At 40.5% G+C, this 20,999-nt stretch overlaps 2 protein-coding genes across 12 annotated transcripts in view; one reads left to right on the top strand and one right to left on the bottom strand.

The window, feature by feature from the left end:
• The window catches only part of IKBIP (IKBKB interacting protein), a 433,380-nt gene that overhangs the window by 24,021 nt on the left and 388,360 nt on the right, over positions 1-20,999 (top strand). The gene's annotated exons all lie outside the window — the stretch shown is intronic.
• TMPO (thymopoietin) lies at positions 1,752-20,645 on the bottom strand. Of its 11 annotated transcripts, none has more exons than XM_082240795.1 (9): positions 20,157-20,645; positions 12,625-12,748; positions 10,895-11,053; positions 8,714-8,814; positions 6,362-6,481; positions 6,141-6,260; positions 5,410-5,523; positions 4,481-4,575; positions 1,752-3,232 (listed from the first exon to the last, which is right to left on the bottom strand). In XM_082240795.1, exons 1-9 carry the CDS (start codon positions 20,418-20,420, stop codon positions 2,935-2,937), a joined length of 1,395 nt encoding a protein of 464 aa, XP_082096921.1. In that variant the 5' UTR covers positions 20,421-20,645; the 3' UTR covers positions 1,752-2,934. The 11 variants fall into 11 exon arrangements, with proteins under 11 accessions (XP_082096921.1, XP_082096917.1, XP_082096920.1 ...); XM_082240791.1 differs by having other exon boundaries at positions 12,625-12,751; positions 20,157-20,642; XM_082240794.1 differs by having other exon boundaries at positions 5,410-5,520; positions 12,625-12,751; positions 20,157-20,642.

Below are 20,999 nucleotides of genomic sequence, written 5' to 3'. Positions count from 1 at the left end.
CTTGCCCAAATATATTTTGGACAACTAAAATAAGAGAAATTGAGAATATAACTGGATATGATCTACCCAGATCTGTTGGCAAGTTGCTATCTCCAAGAGCCTGCCTGGAATAGATTATATTCCAGTATAACCTATGGTTTTTTAAAATGACTTTAATGTGGTTTCCTTTGCAAAGAAGGGAGACTAACAGCATCATGAGAAGGATGCCAAAATAGTTACATGGACCACCTCAACAGAGGTAATGGCTCATGTGTTGGGCATAGGACATAGGAAGGCAAGACATGGTTAAAGGGCTAGATCCAGGTTTTCTTGGATGAAACCAATTTTCTAGACTCATTTCAATTGAGGTTTAAGCCTGGAAATGTTGCCTGTTTTTGATGGGGCTATACTACCTCTGAAGGAGTACGTAAATTAGGGACGCTTCTGGATCCATCACTGTCACATGAGGCTCAATCTCTTCTATCTCTAAGTGGAAATGCCAAGTATCTGGAACCTTTTTCGTGTAAAATATAGAAATAACACTTGCCATTGACACATTCAACATTTCCCTATGAACCACCACAATTTAAGAAAAAATGTCAGTAATAAGCACACTAGTTCATAACCTATTTAGAATACAGTACTGTGCAGTTAACTCTGATCAGGCTGTAAGGCTACAGTTCAGAGCACAGGTAGGCTGCTTACATCTTAGTGACCAGTAGTTACAAGTAGCCTAACTCACTGGTCACTGAGATGTAAGCAGCCTACCTGTGCTCTGAACTGTAGCCTTACAGCCTGATCAGAGTTAGGTACGCTAAAGCCCTTCAAAACATTAGAACAGGGGTCTGGAACCCGCGGCTCCGGAGCCGCATGTGGCTCTTTTACACCTTTGCCGCGGCTCCGGGGCGGATACTAGCGAGGGGAGGAGGCACATTGTGCGCCCCGACACTTCCCACTGTGGCGGGCGCTGTACTGGCTGTGACGTCGCATGGGGGTGGTGTGTGCGTTAGTCACGCACCGTCCCGACGTCACCTTCCCGCCCGCTGTCAGATCGCGGCTCCGGAGATATATTTGTTTTAAATGTCGCAATGGTTTTGCGGCTCCCAGTTGTTTTTTTCTTCGAAAACGGGTCCAAGTGGCTCTTTTTGTCTTAAAGGTTGCAGACCCCTGCATTAGAACTACAGTGGTGCCTCGCAAGACGAAATTAATTCGTTCTGCGAGTTTTTTCGTCTTGCGAATTTTTCGTCTTGCGAAGCACCTCTTCAAGCAATGCACCCTGGGTATTAACGGTTTTAAGAAAAAGGAAACAAACTTGCAAGACGTTTTTGTCTTGTGAAGCAAGCCCATAGGGAAATTCGTCTTGCGAAGCAACTCAAAAAACGAAAAACTCTTTCGTCTTGCGAGGCATTCGTCTTGCGAGGTACCACTGTAATAAGTATGCCTAAGAGTGTACTCCTATGGTCCAGAAGCAAGGGGATACTAGAGCTACCTTTCCATAGTCAGGCAGCCCTCGGATGACTCTTCAGAGATGTCAGAGAAAGGGTGAAGAGAGCAAAAATGAGCTGCATTTGGTCTAATGGGCATGCCCCTGGAAACGAGGAAGGAGGGAATACAACCTTAGAGTTGGTATACTAATTTCTCCTATTGGATTCAATGGATTGCTCCATAAATGTGCCTCTCTATAGCATCAAGTAAGGTGAGGTAGTAAGATAATTTTACAACAAAAGTTAAGGTTAATGTTTGATTGTATTAATACCAATTTTTGATGAGACTAGAACGTTAAAAATAAGTTTATTGCATTTTGTATAGAATATGCAGTAATATCAAGATCCCATATGTGCTGCAAATTGATACATTCACATTATATTTGTAATAACCCACACTTGAAATTAATTGAAGTTACTTGATTGGTAAATGCAACTGATAACAAATTATGGCAGACTAAATTTGTTGCATCCATCAGCAGAACTTTTAACCTTGGTTGATACATAATAGGTAACATAACAATGTCTTTTTAATGAAAGTATGAAATGTTTTGGAATATGAACATCCATGATGGTTCAAACAAAATTCTAAGTTGGAAAAAAAGAAATCTACACATAGAAGTCAATTTACCTACATAAAAATAGAGGTTTTTGCTTGAGAGCATAACCATTTTGTAATAAGACAGGAATTTTAAATCTGCAGTTAATGATTTAAGATTGTAATTATTCAGTAAAAAAGTAGTTTAGTTTATTTAATGTAAATTTTCTTTCACACGATTTTACTAATAAATATGTTTTGCTCTAAGGACACCTATTGCCAATTTGATCAGTGATATGACATTAAGCACTAAAGATAACTATTATTAAAAATAGAGAATAGGGTTAATTGGAGTTACTACAATTAAAACTAGGACAGATACAGAAATGTATACAATAGGTTTACATTTATTTATTAAAATGTTACAGTATTCTACAGAAAAAATGCTGGATTTTCCATTAAACTACAATACACTAAACTTAGCTGCACAGTTTCAACAAAATGCATCCAAAAATGCATTTCCCTTTATTATCTTAGCACTTCCCACCCCTAAAAACAATAGGCAATGTAGAGAAATTTTCAGTACATTATCTTTTTAATATGAAATAAAAACATTAAAACACATCTTCACATTTTACTATCACTTTTGCCCTTGAGCTTGCAAAAACAAATATACAATCTCAAATGAATGTAATGATATCCACGTTAAAAAAATAAATCCTACAAGAAATTCCAGAGAGATCTAAAAATATTAATTATGGCACAAAGTGATCTCCTAATACTGAAAAAAGTTAGTGATGTCCACTTATACTGTCTTGTTTATTTCACTTTTCTGATGCCGCTATTATTTGTATGCAGTCGCTGAAATAGATGAAGGATGAAGACATCTCTACAGTTAAATAGGAGACCAAGTTGTGTGTGCCATACAAACACTCAATCTGTCTTTTCCTCCAGGTTACTATTAATATTAAGAAATTTGGAGAATGGATTTCCTTGGTTGGTTTCCATAGACTGATAGACCAAAAGTAAGAAGACTGAAATAAGAACAAAGAGCAGGATTTTTATCCACATAGGAATGGAACGTTTTTTAATTGTTGGTTTCTCTGGGTTGAGATCTGCTGTGGCAACATATTTGGGGATATATTTTGATGAATAGGTTTCCTCCAGCCGGAAGTCACTGTGCTCTATCGGTCGACCAGCAGCTCCCTTGATTGGTCTGCGGCAGGTAGCACTGTTAATTAATGAGAAGTAATTATATGTTTGTTTAAGGCTAAAATAGACCTCATTTTTAAAAGGCATTTGGGAGGGGATGAGGTAGGCATTTAATGCTCTGAGGTTTTACAACTCTCCAGGGAAGACAGACAAGTGTTTTGCCTCACCGAAACTATGGATTATGATAAGGGAAATACATTGAATGAGCTTCATGATGGATACTAAATGTTATATCCATCAAATTTATATTGTTTGTTAAGATACCTGTTCTTTGAATGCCAGATTTTCGACAAGCTAGCATGGGGGGGGGGGAATAGAAGATCTGTCCCCTTTCACCCCCTGTCCATCTTCAGAGCATGCATGCCACCCAATAAAAAGGCCTTCTTTTGAGACAGACAAGAAGTGTTCTCAGCATTCAATATTCCTCGTTTCAAGTACTAGTACTGTATAGGATTTTTATAGGCCTGCAACTTCTAAAGCAGACAACTTTAGGTCAAGTTACTCTGCAAGAAAACCTGCACAACCTGCCCAGACTCAGGACTATAACGCTAAGCAGAAGACCAAGGGAAGCTGGGTAAACCTGAGCAATGTGTTGTCCCCAACTTGGCTGTGTAAATCAGATAGTTCCATCCTTGGGAATTAAAATCTATGACATGGAGTTCTACCTAAGGAATATAATGAGATGGAGGATCTTAATCTTCCACAAAGTTCAGGGCATAATAGCTGCTTGAGAGACAAGGTGCAAAGCTCTGTGAAAGGCAACTAACTGTACTGTGTACCCTATTACTAAAGCATCCCTCCTAGTCCTGTTGCAAATATTTTCTGTGATTTAGCAGTATGGCGCAAATCATATGTTGCTTTAGAAGCAGTAATTTCAGTATATTTACTTTAGCAGGTTATACTACCTGCTAATTAAAGACTATTCCTATGATGGCTTTTGATCTGGATATCTCAAACAATCAGCCAAATCCTAGAACAAACAGTCTGTGATTCTGGAAGTGACAAGTACCTTAACACATGATTTGCTTCTAAAAACACCAGTTTAAATGATATACAGCTTTGAAAGATCTAGGGTTTTCTAGTTGCTACTGATAAGCATGAAAGAATGTGGAAAACGTATTTTTAATATTATAAAAAATAGCACTCCTTTTAAGACTGGATTCGTAGAAATGTTATTATAACAGAGTCAAATGCACTGAGTTGTGCTAACAAAGCCTAAAAAAGGCAGTCACTGCATGCTTGAAACAATAATTACACCTGTAAATACCTAATTCCTGTAGGTGTTGATGCCTCATAATGGAACATTTCTTTAAGAATATCCCTGTCTGCTCTTCTTTCCTCTGTAGATGTTTTCTCCATGACCTGTAAAAAGTTAGACAAAGGGAGAATTAAAAAAAAAAAAAATGCCCAAGAAAGCTGTACTAGAGAAAGAAAAAGAAAGTGTGCATCACTGTGTGATTTGTAAAAGAATTTGGTAAGCAGAGTAAACTTTAAGAAGATTCTTGCATGGAGTTTAGCTGTTGATTAAAGTTTGGTTATTTTGGTCTCTTTGGCCATTATTGTATCCAGGGATCTTCAGTACCATCCTTTTGTTCTTTCAACATGAAGTATAGTGTTATGTAATAAAGGCTACCTTGATAAAGGAAGACTTAAAAGGCACTGTCAGCACTTCTGTCCTAACTGAATTGTATGGCTATTGAATATAAGTAATTTTATGTTTATTTCCCATTTCCTCTTGGTGGAAAGTGAAAAACGCTGTCAGTACAGAATAATACTATTTTAAAAACAGTGAGCACATATTTGTAGTGAGATTTCAAATTCTCCTATTTGTTAGTAAGGTAATAATTGGCACATAAGAAGCTTTTAAAAGAAATAAAAAGCTACACAACAGAGATGAGTAGAAAAATAATTATTTTGTATCTATTCTGCTGACTTGGTTATATGAATTTTGTTTAAAATTTCACATTTGATGTAGTCAGTAAGAGTTATGTGATGAAATCTTAAGTTCTTAGGTATCCCTAAATTCCTGGTTGCCTCAAATATACAAAGCATCACTCAGGAATACACTGTAAGCTAAAGTGAGAAAATAGTTCAGAATTAAGTTAGCATGACATTTCCAAGTTAAAAGCAAAATGCATATATGCAAGTGCACCCTCCTCCCCTTTCTATTCAACAATCTATGTTTAATTCATTTACTTCAGCTGACATCAATGGTTTCTTTGGTGTTCTTCTGGGCAACTCTGAGAAGTTACTGATTGACAGTATAGGATCTGCATGCTTGAAATTTCCAGGCACCCTATTGACAACCTGCTGAAATTCAAATTGTTCAGACTCAGAATTAACAAAAGAAACAGCAATAAAAATCTTAACCAACCAGGTAGCCTTACATATGAGAAGCCAGCCCTCAGAAATTGATTGCAGAGTTTTAAAAGAAAATTAGTGCATTCCAGATAGATACATTATAAGGAAAACAGCTAATCTATTATCTACAGGCATCACCCCCATGTACTTAAGCAAAAGGAAGAGCAGCTTTCAGAGGATTATATCCAACAGCATGTGAACAGATTTGCACAATGGGCACCCCTTTCCTGCACTCCACCCTTCTGCCCCTTGTGCCTCCCCAAATCTGCTCTGGAGGGTTCCCCAACCCTCTGGAGCAGATCTGGGGCCACATGAAGATATGCAGGGGAGAGGGAATCCATTCCATAAACAGTGTTCATTCTGCTGAAAGACAGATGTAGTTGGATACCAGCCAGAAAAATGTAATTCAATATTGCTTCTTCTGATTTTACTCTTTACTTTGCATCAGACTTAAGCGCAACAGCACATTTCTTTTTTAAAGAATGCCTTTTTTAAAGGAGCCCCCATTCCCCCTTTTTCCAAGCAGAAAGTGTTTTTCCAGGAGGAGGAAGATTATAGAATACCACCTCTTGCAAATTCAATATATTTACTAGGGTCTCGTTGCTTGAAGCCACTACAGTATCAGCTATAGGAGTACTCTTTGATATTACTGCATCATGTACAGGTAGCGGTACTGTAGTTTCAACCTGTTTGTTTAAAAAACAAAAACATAAAATACGTGTACAATTGTCGCTAGGGCCCTGAGGAGGAAAATAAAAGTCTAGATTTCAAATTAGCCTTGCATCACCCTTTTTCTTGGTGTTCTTCTTGATACTCTTGCAGACTCCCTAGAAACTGCCTGCAGAAGTCCACTTTTTGAAGATCCACTTCTCCAGAATGTCTCAGTAACTCCATCCTGAGAATAGTTCTATTTAAGCATCAGACAAGTTAGCAAGCATATGGGTGCTTAATATTTTCACCAGATGACCACTACCGAGTGCCCTAGTACTTGCATCAAGTTATAGAGAAACATTTAGGCGCCACACATGGGTCCTATCCTACATTACTCTTTAAAATATCATAGAAAACAGAAATAATTATTAGGGATAACCAACATGGGGTAAACTCTATGTGTTATGGAACTCCAGCTCCTGTCATCTGTGACCGCAGGTTCAGTGTGTGATCATATGGCCATAGTATCTTTTGATTAAGGCTGCCTACCTATCCACACCTACCTGGAAATAAGGCTCACAACCAATGATAGAGACATAATTACAGAAATTGAGTATTTTCACTTGGAAAAAGCACAGGGCTAGGTAAGCACCCACAGAAATAATACATCTTGATCCCAACATTGACAATGAAGGGGGAAACACAAGAAACTAGAAAGAAGTCTTCTAATTCCTACTTAAATATATAAATGCTTGAGAAATGTGGTTGCATTTAATTAATGGAAGCCAAAATAGCTATAGCTTGAAACTGGAAGCAACCAATTCTATTCCATTCTTGTGAATGGTCTCATAAACCTGGCAATATGGCTCTAATGCCTGAATTGATGTATCACATCAGAGGTCAGGTTGTACTTATTATAAAACTGATTTATACAGAAATATGCATTGTTCATAATTCCTTGAATGACAAGCTTTAAAACATACCAAGTTATTTTTTCTTTGATCACTGAAAAATATTTATTCCCATAATCCTTGGGTTTTCCCTGTATATTTGTGAATGCATTTGGATATTTTTCACGAGAATAAAAAAAAAATCAGAAACATGCCATTAGTTTTAGGCATTCTACTTAGCAGGCTCATTTTTATAATATTTGATTAGTAGCAGTATTTTTATTATCAAAAGAAAAAGGCTAGTTGTAGTTTCACACAGATCTATTCCTTACGTGTTCTTAAGATGTATGAACATTCCAGACCTCATACAATTCACAATAGACACTGCTATGCTATGTAAGTATCAGCTCAGAAATAAGTCCCCATCAAGTTTAATGGGACTTACTCAGATAAGCTTGCCACATTTTTTCAAATACCTAGATGACCAGTAAAAAAAATAGTTTCTGAAATGATTTGTCAAAATCCAAAAAGGAGCAATTAGGCGCCTTCAGCACCGCTTTCTATGCCACATACCATAGAATCCTGGGAACTTGCGCAAAAGTATTCCTACATGCTAGATCAGAAACATACAAACCCAGTTATCTGCAGGTCTTTCTGTTAAGAAATTTGGTGAAAGAACTGGCTCCTGCTAGGAATATACATTGCCAACTTATGAAAGAAGCATCACTGACCAATGTTAGCTGGTTAGCTGACTATATATGCGTCTCACAAGACACTCAGTACAAATTGGCAATGCTGAACCAGAATGCACCACTCCTTTTTGATGGTGAGGGATAAGCTGTTTCAGCGATCCCTCCCCACTGCCAGGACTGACAGAGTGTGTAACCATTCCATTATGTTCAGAAAGCTCTGATCCATCTCATCACCTATGATCCTTTAGGGGCTGATTTGCAGCCTGGTTGGCTGCTACTTTAGCACCCCTTTTTCATATAAAAGCCCCTCTTACTAGTAGTAAGTAAGTAGTAACAGTGATGCTGTCATGCAACCATTTCTTGCTCCACAGCAATAGCACTTAGGGCAAATGAAGCTAGTTTTCCCCTCTTCTGAAGATGCTTTGTTTACACTTTATGGCTGTACGATGTTACTATTAGGAAAAAGAACTATTTTCAAAACAAAAATAGTCATGAAGCTTGTTGCCAAAAGCAGCAATTCAGGATGAAAAGAAAAGAATGGGAGAGCAAATTTAGATAATATTTTGGGAGCTCCCAAACACCCCCTGTTCCCAACAAAATGTTTTCCTTAAAGATTATAGACTGCCACACTTCCAATTATTTTCCAATTCCCGTCTTTCAAAAATGTGCCATTTTTAATGTATTAAGGAAATAGACAAGAAACTTAATTCTATTTAGCATATATCATTTTGCTGCAGTCAGGAAAAATGACAGTTTCCACTGCTATACAGTACTGAATTGCCTATAGCCCCTTAAAAATAAGCAACTGTTAACCAGTGTATACAAGATGTAAGTCAAATTTCTAAGGACACCCTCATTTTTACATGAGAATGGTATAAAACTGGTAAGAAACTGCTATAATGGTACCTGATTATGTTCGGCAATTTTTCTTTGTCTAACTGTAACTGAAGTCTTTGTCTTGCCCTTCAGTGGTTCTCGCTTCTCAAGTCTGAATTCTGTTTTCGGATCTGTGAATAAATGCCATCTATTATTATTTTTTTTTTCAGGTAAAAATGGCAATTTACAGAAATATTTTCCAAACACTACAAATTATGCTAAAGGTTAACGTGTGATCACAGCTTGTGACAATTTCACCAGCTGTTTCAATTTATATTTTTCAAACAACAACCCCCTGAATTTAAGAATATCCAGAGGGACCAACACCAGCAATCTGAGCTCCTCTAACATAGCTCCCTTGTTCCCCATTTGGTGTAGGCTTCCTCCTTGGAATTTGAAATATTTGCAAACATTCTGAAAAGTATTTCAAGCAAGACTTGAAATTCCAAGCAATAAATTTAACTTCTTAAAAGAAAAAGAAAAAAAAACACTACTGTACTAAGATATAATATTTTACATTTTAAAACTGGTTTTAGGGACCAGTACAGCTTCTATAGTTTTATCTTCTGTTATCTAATATTTTACACTCTTTGCTCAATATTGTTATGGTTTTTATAGTATGCTTCAAACATGGTGTAAAGAAGTTGTGCAGGAGGTAGTATTGAAATAAAACGTAAAACAGAAATATCAATGCCAATGCAGCTGCTGGAAATAAGACTTCTCCAAACAACATGCTCTGATTTCTTCTGAATGCGTAAGACCTGACACTAAGCAGCTGATGAGTTATTAGTTCAAATAAAGTATAAATTTTATTTCATCTGATGTGAACACAAGTTAGAAAGGACATCAATCAACAAGTATGTGATCACAGTAAAGCAATTTATGTCTTTTCTTCATCTGAAACCTAGTACTATCTCTCTGGCAGTTGGTGACAGTTTGAATGGAGGAGCTAAAGTTGATTTTGAGAAGACTGATGGTACAGATACAAATCCATAAAAACAACCCATCCAGTGATTGGCAGAGTCTTCCAGAATATTACTGTTTCAGTAGTTGATAATGTGAGACTATTAATACTATTATAATTTAAGAAATATTGCATCTACTTCTTCAGTATATATCATGGGTAGACAAACTAAGGCCTGGGGGCCGGATCCAGCCCAATTGCCTTCTAAATCCAGATCACAGACGGTCTGGGAATTAGCATGTTTTTACATATGTGTCATTTTATTTAAAATACATCTCTGGGTTATTTGTGGGGCATAGGAATTCTTTCACTATTTTTTCAAAATATAGTCTGGCCCCCCACAAGGTCTGAGGGACAGTGGACCGGCTCCCTGCTGAAAAAGTTTGCTGACCCCTGGTATATATGTCTATTCAAAGCACACACTGACTATAGATATTGCCCCTATGGCAACAAATGATAGTTAATGCTGAAATGGGCTTGGCCCTAAAATTTAAAGGTTAGGGTTATGCAGTCCAAATTTTCTCATTTGCTAAACTAAGCAGCTAACTGGGAAAAAGTCTTCATATGAAGTTAGTCATAACTATTTGTCTCATTAAAAAAACCTGAAATTAATATTTTCTGTAAAAAGAATTGTTGACACATTTAAAGATTCCTTTCCATTACTCATTACTGTGCAGAATTTAAAAAATATTATAAATTGATCAAGTTCTAGTTTATTATTGGATAGAAACCCTAAATACATTTCTACGGAGTAAGCCTCAGTCAATACAGTGAGACATACTTCTCAGTAAATATGGGTAAATTGGGTTATTAAGAACATGGGCATCATTTAAATAGTGAGACTACAGAAGGAGAGCCTGAAGTTACCTAGAACTAGTGCACATATATCATTATCACATAGATAAAAGTGCTGTGCCCAATTTCTCATACAAAGTATTCTGAATAGGTGATAATCTCACATCATTCTTCTTCCTGCTCCCAACCTTACATGACCAGGGTTGAGTCACAGGCATAGTTTCTTCTCCTCCCTTATCCAAGTTTACTTATAGAATGCACTATTCAACTCGAGAGTTCCTGTATTAAATTGAACATGAGGTCTCAAATGGGGCATTACCTTCTACATGTGGTAAGGAAAATGGTGACCAATAGAAAGCAATCAAACCCAGGAACTATTTCTAATCTACCATAAACTATTATTTTAACATCTTCCTTGTCAGCTATTCATATTTCTTTGGATTTATTTCTACCTTCTTCGTTGTCACTGTATTGATCCGAGTCATTATTTCCATTTTGTTTGTTGTTCTCTGCAGATGAAGAAACAATTGGTGCAGGTATGAAAGAACTTGGCTCTTGGCCCTGCTCTTTCAGCTTCAGTAATTTCTTCTCATACAGCTTCCTTGTAGTAGCTAGAGAAGAACAGGAAATTAGATATCTCAGAATAGACAAAAAGTTCTAGTTTCTATATGTGAGTTGATAAGAAACTCCATTTTCCCCACTTTGTTCAGTGAATCACCAAGATTAACAGACAGTGCACTGCAAGCTTTTAAGCAGCATTTTGAAGCTTGTGTATTTCAACAGTTTTCAGTTAAGAAATCCCACAGCAGTAAAGGAAAGAGCAGGCTGAAACTAACAGGAGAAGATACTCTAGTATCTGTCAGGTAAGAGCGTTTTTCTTTTTAAAAAGGGTGCCAATGTAAAATGAACTAATAAACCTGGGGAACCTTTATATGAATCAAGGTGGCAAAAGTAGGAACCTTTGAGGATAGCCAAAACAATCACAAAACAAAATGGAAAACCCTCAGTTAACATAAAGTAAACAAGTAAACAAGGCCACATTTTATTGCTGAATGTTTTTAGGTTCAATACTGTTTCTTGAATTATGTGATTATGAAATGACAGATGAGGAAGCTTGATGGATTCGTTTGAGGATGTGAAAGAAACACTTTTATGGAGTTTGCAAGATCCAGGAAGGTGTGAGGGAACAAGAGGCATGCAAACATGTTGGTGGGCCTCTCAGGGCCAAACAATGCATTACAACAAATACACTTACTGAAGTGTGGTGAAGCTGGCCACTTTTATTGTGACAGAAAAGCGGTGATCCAGGGCCATAAATCACCCTGCATTAAAGTCCTGTGCCTATTTCCCATCAGCAATCCCCACCCCTACCTACAGTGCTATTGGCCCCTGAATATGCTCTTTTCTGCAAACAACACATTGAGCTAAATAGCAGCAGAGGGTTTTTTCTTGGGCAGGGGCAAGTTTAGCAGAAAACTGTGGCCTTGGCACAAAATTAAGCCAGATTATAGAAGTATTATTTGTTCATATATACAAAGTGTAACATCAACATAGGTTCAAATCTGGAAGAGGGGCAAGGCCGCACAAAGCCCATAAACACATCTTAAGTCTGTCATGTATCCAAACAGTCAGTGAGCTTAGGTACATCCAACAAAGTACTAGTAGCAGTTTTTCAAATTCTAAATTGCTATCTGCAACAGTAATTTCATGGTTACACCACCTTTATGCAAACCTTCTCATTTCCCATGTGGAGTGTCATTATTTATACCAGGGATGGGTGGCCTAGAAATTGCTGAACCAGAATTCCCATCACCCATGATCACTGGGGCTGGGGCTGGGGCTGATGGGAGTTGGAACCTATCAATGTTTGCAGGGCCACAGGTTTATATGACTCAAGAACAGCTTCTGCTTGTATCCTGCTAATCAGCATTATGCAAAATGATTTGAGGTGCTAAATTCTTGTTTACTGAGTGTATGGACAAGTATTATGGACTTGTGCACCTTCCAAGCATCCAAGTTAATGGCAGACATTGTAGCACTGACCAAAGGAAATGCTATTTCTGCCAGCCTGGAGGGGCTGGGCAATAACTAATGTTGATGAAGTGAACACCACCAAGCACGTGATTATTATTTTTATTAAAAAAAAACACTATTAATGAGATACTACAGAGTATTAACTTACCCACAATAGGACCTGGATTCACACCATATCTCAGAAGCTGATCTTTGAGTTCTTCATTACTGAGATCTGTTACATCTATATCATCCTGCTCTTCTGGCCTCGGTTTGTCAGTTTTCTTTGTTGCCTTCTGGGAAGAGATAGCCAAAGTGTTAACTGCATTGTAGAACTAGGTTATTAAGTGTGTAAATACACAATAACATAAGCATGAGGAGCAATACCACCAGAGCAATCCAGATTCCATCTTAAGTGTTCCTGCGTACTGATATTTTGGAGCCGAATGGAAAATAAGGCAACTTCCCTATACAGTGGTGCCTCGCAAGACGAAATTAATTCGTTCCGCAATTCTCTTGCGGTTTTTTCGTCTTGCGATGCACGGTTTCCCATAGGAATGCATTGAAAATCAATTAATGCGTTCCTAGGGAAACCACCTTCAGGACAGGTCCGGGGACAGTCTGTCCCCGGACCTCTTCTGAAGGCTGGGGGGGGGGACAAGGGCTTTTCTTCCCACCCCCAGCATTTTAAAAAACCCTGGGACAGCGGAGGACTTCTCCGCTGTCCGGGCGATCTTAAAATGCTGGCGGGCGGCATTTTAAAATCACCCCGGGACAGCGGAGGACTTCTCCGCTGTCCGGGGCGATTTAAAAGCCCCTGGGAAGGCAGGCAGGGGGGACAAAGACTTTCGCCCCCTGCCCGCCTTCAGAAGGTGTTCCCGCCCCCCGCCCTACTTCAGAACAGCTTTCCGAAGTGGGGCGGATGGGGCAGGCGTCCCCGCCCCCCCGCCCCACTTCGGAACAGCTTTCCGAAGTGGGGCGGCTGGGGCAGGCGTTCCCGCCCCCCCCCCACTTCGGAAAAGCTTTCCGAAGTGGGGCGGCGGGGCCAGGTGTCCCCGCCCCACTTCGGAACAGCTTTCCGAAGTGGGGCGGCGAAGTGGGGAACAGCTTTCCGAAGTGGGGCGGCGGGGCCAGCTTCGCTCCCGACCCCCAGCATTTTAAAATCTTCCCAGGACACGGGGAGATTTTAAAATGCTGGGGGTCGGCAGCGCTTCGCTCCCGACCCCCAGCATTTTAAAATCTTCCCAGGACACGGGGAGATTTTAAAATGCTGGGGGTCTGCAGCGCTTCACTCCCGACCCCCAGCATTTTAAAATCTTCCCAGGACACGGGGAGATTTTAAAATGCTGGGGGTCGGCAGCGAACGCTTCGCTCCCGCCCGCCAGCATTTTAAGATCGCCCGGGGCAGGCGGGGGGGAGCAAAGACTTTTGCCCCCCGCCGGCCTTCAGAAGAGGTCCTCTTCTGAAGGCCGGCTGTGGGCGAAAGTCTTTGCTCCCGACCGCCAGCATTTTCCCTATGGGCTTTCGTCTTGCGATGCAAGCCCATAGGGAAATTCGTCTTGCGAAGCGCCTCCAAAACAGAAAACCCTTTCGTCTTGCGGGTTTTCCGTCTTGCGAGGTACCACTGTATAGTTAATCCTATTAATACTGTGAAAAAATATGCTACCACCTTCTTCATGCCCTTTCCATTACTAAGAATAGTTTGCACCACCAGCTAACAATTCCCAGGCCTTGATGGAGTTTTGCTTTTTAAAAATCAGGTTATGTCACTTCCTTTTGGCCTATGTTACTTCAACATTTCTGCACTGTCACTAAAGAATGAACTGTGTGCAACAAATCAAAACCATATTTACAGTGGTACCTCAGGTTAAGTACTTAATTCGTTCCGGAGGTCCGTTCTTAATCTGAAACTGTTCTTAACCTGAAGCACCACTTTAGCTAATGGGGCCTCCTGCTGCCGCCAAGCCGCCGGAGCACGATTTCTGTTCTCATTCTGAAGCAAAGTTCTTAACCCGAGGTACTATTTCTGGGTTAGCAGAGTCTATAACCTGAATCGTGTGTAACCCGAGGTCTTGTCTTTCCCAATTATGCTACTCTAAAGACCTTCCAGGGAACAGCATAACTTTGGATATGTTTGGTTCTTTTGTCTCTATAAAAATAACACAATACCAATACATAGCTCTGGAAGGCTGGGGGACCCTCTACAGCAGATTTTTAGAGTATGCAGAGCAGGAGAAAAAACAGGAATCCTGTTGCACAGTACTGAATAAAAACCCTAGTTTCTAACTTTTCACTATTACATAGTCTATTTAACAATTCACATATGGAATGCCATAAAATCTTCATTACAAAATAGCCAAGGGAAGAAAATTGAAGCACATTTCTGCAAATGCATTTCTATATTCTGGAACAGCCTCAAGTAATTAGCATAGCCTCCTTGTGGATCCATGGCAACCCACAAACAGAGAACAAGTATTGCTAGTAAATATTACAGAAATCTGATAATCAATATATTTGGCCAACTGAGATGAACATATTTCACAATCTTATAACGGGGGGGGGGGGGATATAAAGTAGGAACATGGGACAAGTATAAAAGTTTGCTTTCCAGGAAATTCTTCCAATCATTCCTATAACAGACTTTACACACTACATGTAAGAATTTAGAAACAGAAATGTTCTCCAATAATAAAAATCACAGCCAGAAAGGCCCAGCCAAAAGTCAAGTCTTTCTACTGAAATAGAATCAGCTATGTCCCAAGTGCTACTCTGATGGCACACATTTTGGCACAAGCATTTTATACACACAAAATTGTTCAACCATTTGAACTTTAACATTTATCCCTGTAATCTATGACTGCCTCAAACAAATTTGTACTAGAGATTTAGCAGCCCTGAAGGATAGGAGGACAAAATTGGGCCTCTTTTGTAAAATGAAATTAAGCTACAGCCTTGGCACACATTAAGTTAAGCAAAAAGCTTGAGAACCAATCAAGATAAGATGATACTGAAGTACTTTAAACTCCTAACTCAGTATTTGGGGTGCAAGACCCTTCTGCTTTTTATGACAATTTCTGAAAAGAAAATAATCATTGCTTTATCACAGGGATGGGGAATCTGTGGTCCTCCAGATGTTGTTCAATTACAACACCTACCCGCCCTGATCACTGCTCATCTGGCTAGGGTGGGAATTCAGAGTCAAACAATATCTGGAGCCACAACTACCAGTAAATATTTAGCTGTATTGCAGGAGCCTGGACTAGATGACCTTCATCATCCCTTGCAACTTTACAATTCCATGATTCTTTGAAATAATTTCAAGCAGAGAATAGAACTTCTAGCAGTTGCAAACATAGCCAGTAGGAGGCATCAAAGTCAGCAGAACATACTCTTACTTTCCCCAGTAGAACATCTCTTGCAGTACCAAATGGGGAAAGCTGCATATAGAGAAGCACTGAACAGATATAAATACCGTATTTTTCGCTCTATAACACGCACCAGACCATAACATGCACGTAGTTTTTAGAGGAGGAAAATCCGTAGGCATGCCACCCGTAGGCATTCCCTCCATAACACGCACAGACATTTCCCCTTACTTTTTAGGAGGAAAAAAGTGAGTGTTATGGTGCAAAAAATACGGTATCTATTTGAAAGGTAGGTTGGCCTTTAAGTTGCTTCAGCATGACTTAAAGACAACAACCAACTGGCTAACATAAAATGAACTTGCAACCAGGTTGGCTACCCACAAATGCCAGCAAAGTTTCTCATCAATCAGTAATTTTGGTTCACTATCCTGCTAAAGGAGTTGAAATTAAGTAGAATACTGCTACAGATATACTGCATTTGCACATTATTTCTCCTCAGCTCTATTACATATATGATAGCTATATGTTAGCTATAACATATTAACATCAAAATTGCTTTAGGCAAAGTATATATTCTATATATTCAAGTGAAACTTTAAGTATGCAGACAAAAAAATTGTTAAATATATATTTTAAAAGTCATCTTTAAAAACCCTATGAGGACTGAGTGTAGTCACTTCTGTCCACTGTTGAAGGTGGTTGAGTCAGGAAAAAGGAGTGAAATGAACAAGATCAACTCCAAAATAGCTTATACCCTAAGTTCTCTTCCAGAATCCTATTTCATATCCTGGGGGAAGAAGAATTAAGAGTCAGAGAATGACTACATTAAGGGGTATGCATCCCCTAATTCCTTCCATATAGTCTAGAATGATATGAACTGCTACAGACTATTTAATAAGGGTGGCATGGAGGAAAAGTGTTCACTTATCCTAATTAACTCACTCTCCAGACCTCTATCAACTATGAATGACACAGGCTTCAACAACTTATGTCATCCTAGAGAAGTGTAAACACGTGTATTCTTTCACTCCAACCCTTCTTTAACTCTCCCATACAGCACAGCGAACAGATAATAGCTGCTTCTCACACAGTGCCACTCAAGATTAGAAGCTTTCCTCCTCAGCTAGTGCTGAAGCTCACTAACAGGGAAAGGGTTGTCAAAATAGTATTCTCTGGGTGTTACTGGACTACACTTCCCATCAGCCCTGGCCAGCACTGGTAAATGATCAGAGATAAAGAAAATTGTAATCCAACAGCATCTGAAGGGCACCACACTGGCAACTCCTACGACAGGGCAATTGCACTATTGGGTTAGTCTGCAGAGGATAAGGAATCTATGCACCTGTTCCATGAACAAGTCTCTGTTGTGCTGGTGGAATGGGAAGCAGAGTTCTCAATTGTTTATCCTCCTCAATTCATCATTGCATCACAAATTCCCCCCCATGACTGGAAAAACAAAACCCTAGTTTAATATTCATTTTGTACTGTTCACATTTCATAGTGCACATAGTTAACTGCACCTACCTTCTACAACTCAACTCAAATCAATTTAACATTTATTAAATGCATCATATTGTAACAAAACAAGTCTCATGGCACATTGAAGACTAACTTATTTTATTAACTAAACTTTCATAATTATACATTAATTTTGAGTACGGTACATCTACATTTTTCTTAAAATCCAAATAATATGAGGGAAATATATGCTACCAAATTGTGATGTTTTGAAATATTCAAAATAAAATATTCCAGTAACACAATGTCAAAGTAACACTTTTTACTAAGTAAATTATATTAATTCCCTTCCCCACCCTCAATCAATTACTGAGTTTCATTATTTTGGGCTATTGGAAAATTTATCCAATATTCAAACACATTTTAATTTAATTTTTTTCCAATTAAAAATTTGAGAAAGCCCTCATTACTCTTTTGAAAATCTATTTAATGAATTGTACATTTAACAGCCTTGGATAAGCGAATGGTGGAAAAACCCAACTGGTTTACCATGGAAACTTAGCCAAGGCAAAGTCAGCTACCCTTTTAAATACAAGGTCTTGCCGATTCACATTTAATACTTTCTTCTTAATTACCTGAGTGACCTAAGGTCTCATGCAAAGCAGACTTTCAAATAAAAAGTATTATTTGTTGTTTATTTTATACTGTGGAGAACCCAGATGCCTTTAAAAGAAATGAACTGCATATTTTCTCTAAGCATTAGTTGGATAGATTATTCATGATTTTAAATAAGTCACCAATAGGGCTATTGTGAAAGTCATTCCATCAGATTAGCAACTGTAAAGCAAATTTCTGTGTAGTGCAATCCTATACATTTATATAATCGTACCTCGGAAGTCGAATGGAATCTGTTCCCAAAGTCTGTTTGACTTCCAAAGCATTCAGAAACTAAGGCGTGGCTTCCAACTGGCTGCAGGAAGCTCCTGCAGCCAACTGGAACCCGTGTCAGACGTTCACGTTCCAAAAATGTTTGCAAACTGCAACACTCACTTCTGGGTTTGCAGTGTTCAGGAGCCAAAACGTTCCACAAGGCATTTACACTCTGAGGTATGGCTGTATATTAATAAACCCAGGTGAGTATGTAAATATGATTTACTGTCATTGTGATTTGATTTTTCAGATTGTTTTATTATGAAGCACATATTTTTATGTGCCTGCTCTTGGATTAATTTGAATGAAAAGCAGGTTACCTAAGTAAATAAAATATGTTTAGATTTGGAACTTTTTCCTCTGAAGATACAAGAGTTACTTTGTTTCTAGTATTGCAAAAATAAAAATAAAAATGAATGTTTGTTATATACTGTAGCCATCCACAGAAATAAAGGACACTTCCAGATAAATGGTTCAGTGTCTCAGAAACAAATGATCCGCAGGCACAAACACCACATCAAGCATTTTGGAGTGGTTGTCCCAAACTTTCTGGTTAGTATTCCTTTTCTGGAGGTGCACTTGCAAATTTAAATTGGATTTGCCAATATTTTCATTGCTGAAATTGCTACACAGGATTGCCCTAAAAGCAAAATCCATGAGGCATCGTTCCAAAGGATAATTAAGACTGGGGAATTTTAAACAAAAACACAGATGGAAGTTGTTAAAATCCATAATTTCATTTTCTACGTTAGGCAGAAATTTCTAGCTACACTTTCTTCTGCTCTTTCTTGTAGGTTTCAGAGGAGAGCTCAAGCAGGGTCAACATTTATGTGCCCTTTAAATATCAGGTCAACTCTCTGAGGTGCTTCAACAGACGTTTGGTCACCTAATATTTCCCTATCTGCACAGCTCCTTCAACTTAGCTGTTCAGTACTCCAAAAGTCACAACTCTTTTGACACCAAACACCTGTTATTTGAAACTGAATCCCTGCTTGAAAACTTTCAAGTCATGACAAGATGCAGAATCTTGCAACACGTTATTTTATGGCTATGTTCATTAAATTGCCTTTTAGAGGACTGTTTTTAAAGAGGCAAGGGAAGATTACTTGGAAACAAGAATGCCTCTGATCGGTTACGCAAAAGGAGCAAAAAACAGTCAAAGAAGTTCAGCCATAAAAGTGCAGAACAGCTTTAAATAAACAAGCTTAAAAGGGATTTTACAAAGGCAACCACTTTTACTGTCCCAAACCTCACATTCACGCCCAGTGCAACATGGAAGTAGGTTCGTGCGCTCAAGGAAACGTACTCTTGTCGCGAAAGTGCTGCTAAGGATGACAACGTGGGTCGCCAGGGGCCTAGCTCAGATTTTTCACGTGGAGAAGAAGGGGCCTGGTGTAGTACAGGGCGCGGATCCAAGGCCCACCACGTGCCTTGCCAGCGACAAGTTATGCAGAAGTGAAGCCCTTCTTGCGCCTGGCAGGGCGCCCGCTAACTTCAAACTCCTTTTAGGAGAGCTCTTCGCAACCCTCCTTATAGAAAGAGCGGTCTGCAGCGCCAGAGGAGGGCGGCAGGTGACAGCTTTTGGGGCGGGGGGAATCAGAGGGCAGCCCAGGTCAGAGGGCCCATCTTTGGCCATTCCGGTCGCGTTTTGCCACTAGAGGTTGGAGAGAGGCACCTTTCAGCTTACCAAGCGCCCCCTTCCCCCCGCAGACTTCCTGCCTGCCTGCTTGCGCCAAAGCAGTTTCTATCCACGCGCAGCCATCATCCCTCTCTCTCCGCGCGCGCGCCCCGCCCGCCCGTGAGGAAACATGGCGCCGCCCCCTGTGAGAGAAAGCGGGAAAACTCCGCCGCCCCCTCAGCGCTCGAAGGCCGCTTTCCAGGCTCGTAATCTGCTCTGGCGCCAGATAACGGCCACGGGGAGCAGGAGGAGGAGGGCGGCGCGGCTTACCCGGCCCACGGCGACGGTCGCGGCGCCATCTCCGCCGATTCTGTTCCTGGCGACGACCGGGCTGGGCTCCTGCTCCTCTTCGCTGGAGAAGTCGGGCTGCGCCTGGGCTCCCGGCGCGTTCCTCGAGGTGAGGTGCTGGAGGTAGAGCTGCACATACACGTCCTTGCGCTGCTCGCCGCCCGGCAGGCTCACATTGTTGGCGATCAGCTCGCTCTTCAGCTTCTCCTTGGTGAGCACCGACGGGTCCGCCAGGAACTCGGGCATCGCCAGGCTCGGGCTCTTGTCGCCGCCCTCCCAGGAGACAGCGAGAGAGAAGGAACCGCCAACAAAGAGGGGAAGGAGGAGGAGGAGGGTGGCGGGAGGGAGGAAGGAGAGGAGGAGGAAGAGGAGGGGCGGGATGGAGAGAGAGGGACGAACAGCCTTGCTTAACGCACCCAACTCCCGCACAGCGCGAACGCCCCCGCTCCTTCGCCCGCCCGCCAATAAAGCGCGCCGGCATTGGTCGGCGCAATCGCAGAGCTGCGCTGTGATTGGCTGCGCGGCGGAGAGGAGCTGCGCGCTGGTTTCCCCTCAGAGTCGATACTTTGCGCGAGCTCCCTGTCGCGCAGTTTAAATTCGAGTCAGGCGGGAGCGGCGGAGAGCGCGGCCCGAACGCTTCTCCCGCGACGGGGAGCTTCGATTGTCGAGGGGCGGGGCTTGTACAGTAAATGAGGCAGACGCGGGCAGAGATATGTCGTTACTTTCCCGATAGGGAGAGGGGAAAGTAACCAAGTTGTTTCTACCGGGGTCGACCTTGGACGGGACCGGGATTGGGGAAGCGGGGTCTGTAGGCGGAGAACTGGT

This window comes from Podarcis vaucheri (genome assembly GCF_965113315.1).
Source record: "Podarcis vaucheri genome assembly, chromosome: 10".
Taxonomy (NCBI): domain Eukaryota; kingdom Metazoa; phylum Chordata; class Lepidosauria; order Squamata; family Lacertidae; genus Podarcis; species Podarcis vaucheri.
This window is presented reverse-complemented; position numbering and strand designations above follow the sequence as displayed.

Excerpts from the sequence above, each read along its gene's own strand:
- TMPO (XM_082240791.1), bottom strand. The coding sequence starts at position 20,420 with ATGCCCGAGTTCCTGGCGGACCCGTCGGTGCTCACCAAGGAGAAGCTG. Across the intron at positions 6,261-6,361 it reads GAAGAACACCAAGAAAAAGG|GTTGAAACTACAGTACCGCT; the intron begins GTGATGCAAGGC and ends TTAAACAAACAG. Across the intron at positions 4,576-5,409 it reads AACCATTGATGTCAGCTGAA|GTCATGGAGAAAACATCTAC; the intron begins GTAAATGAATTA and ends AACTTTTTACAG.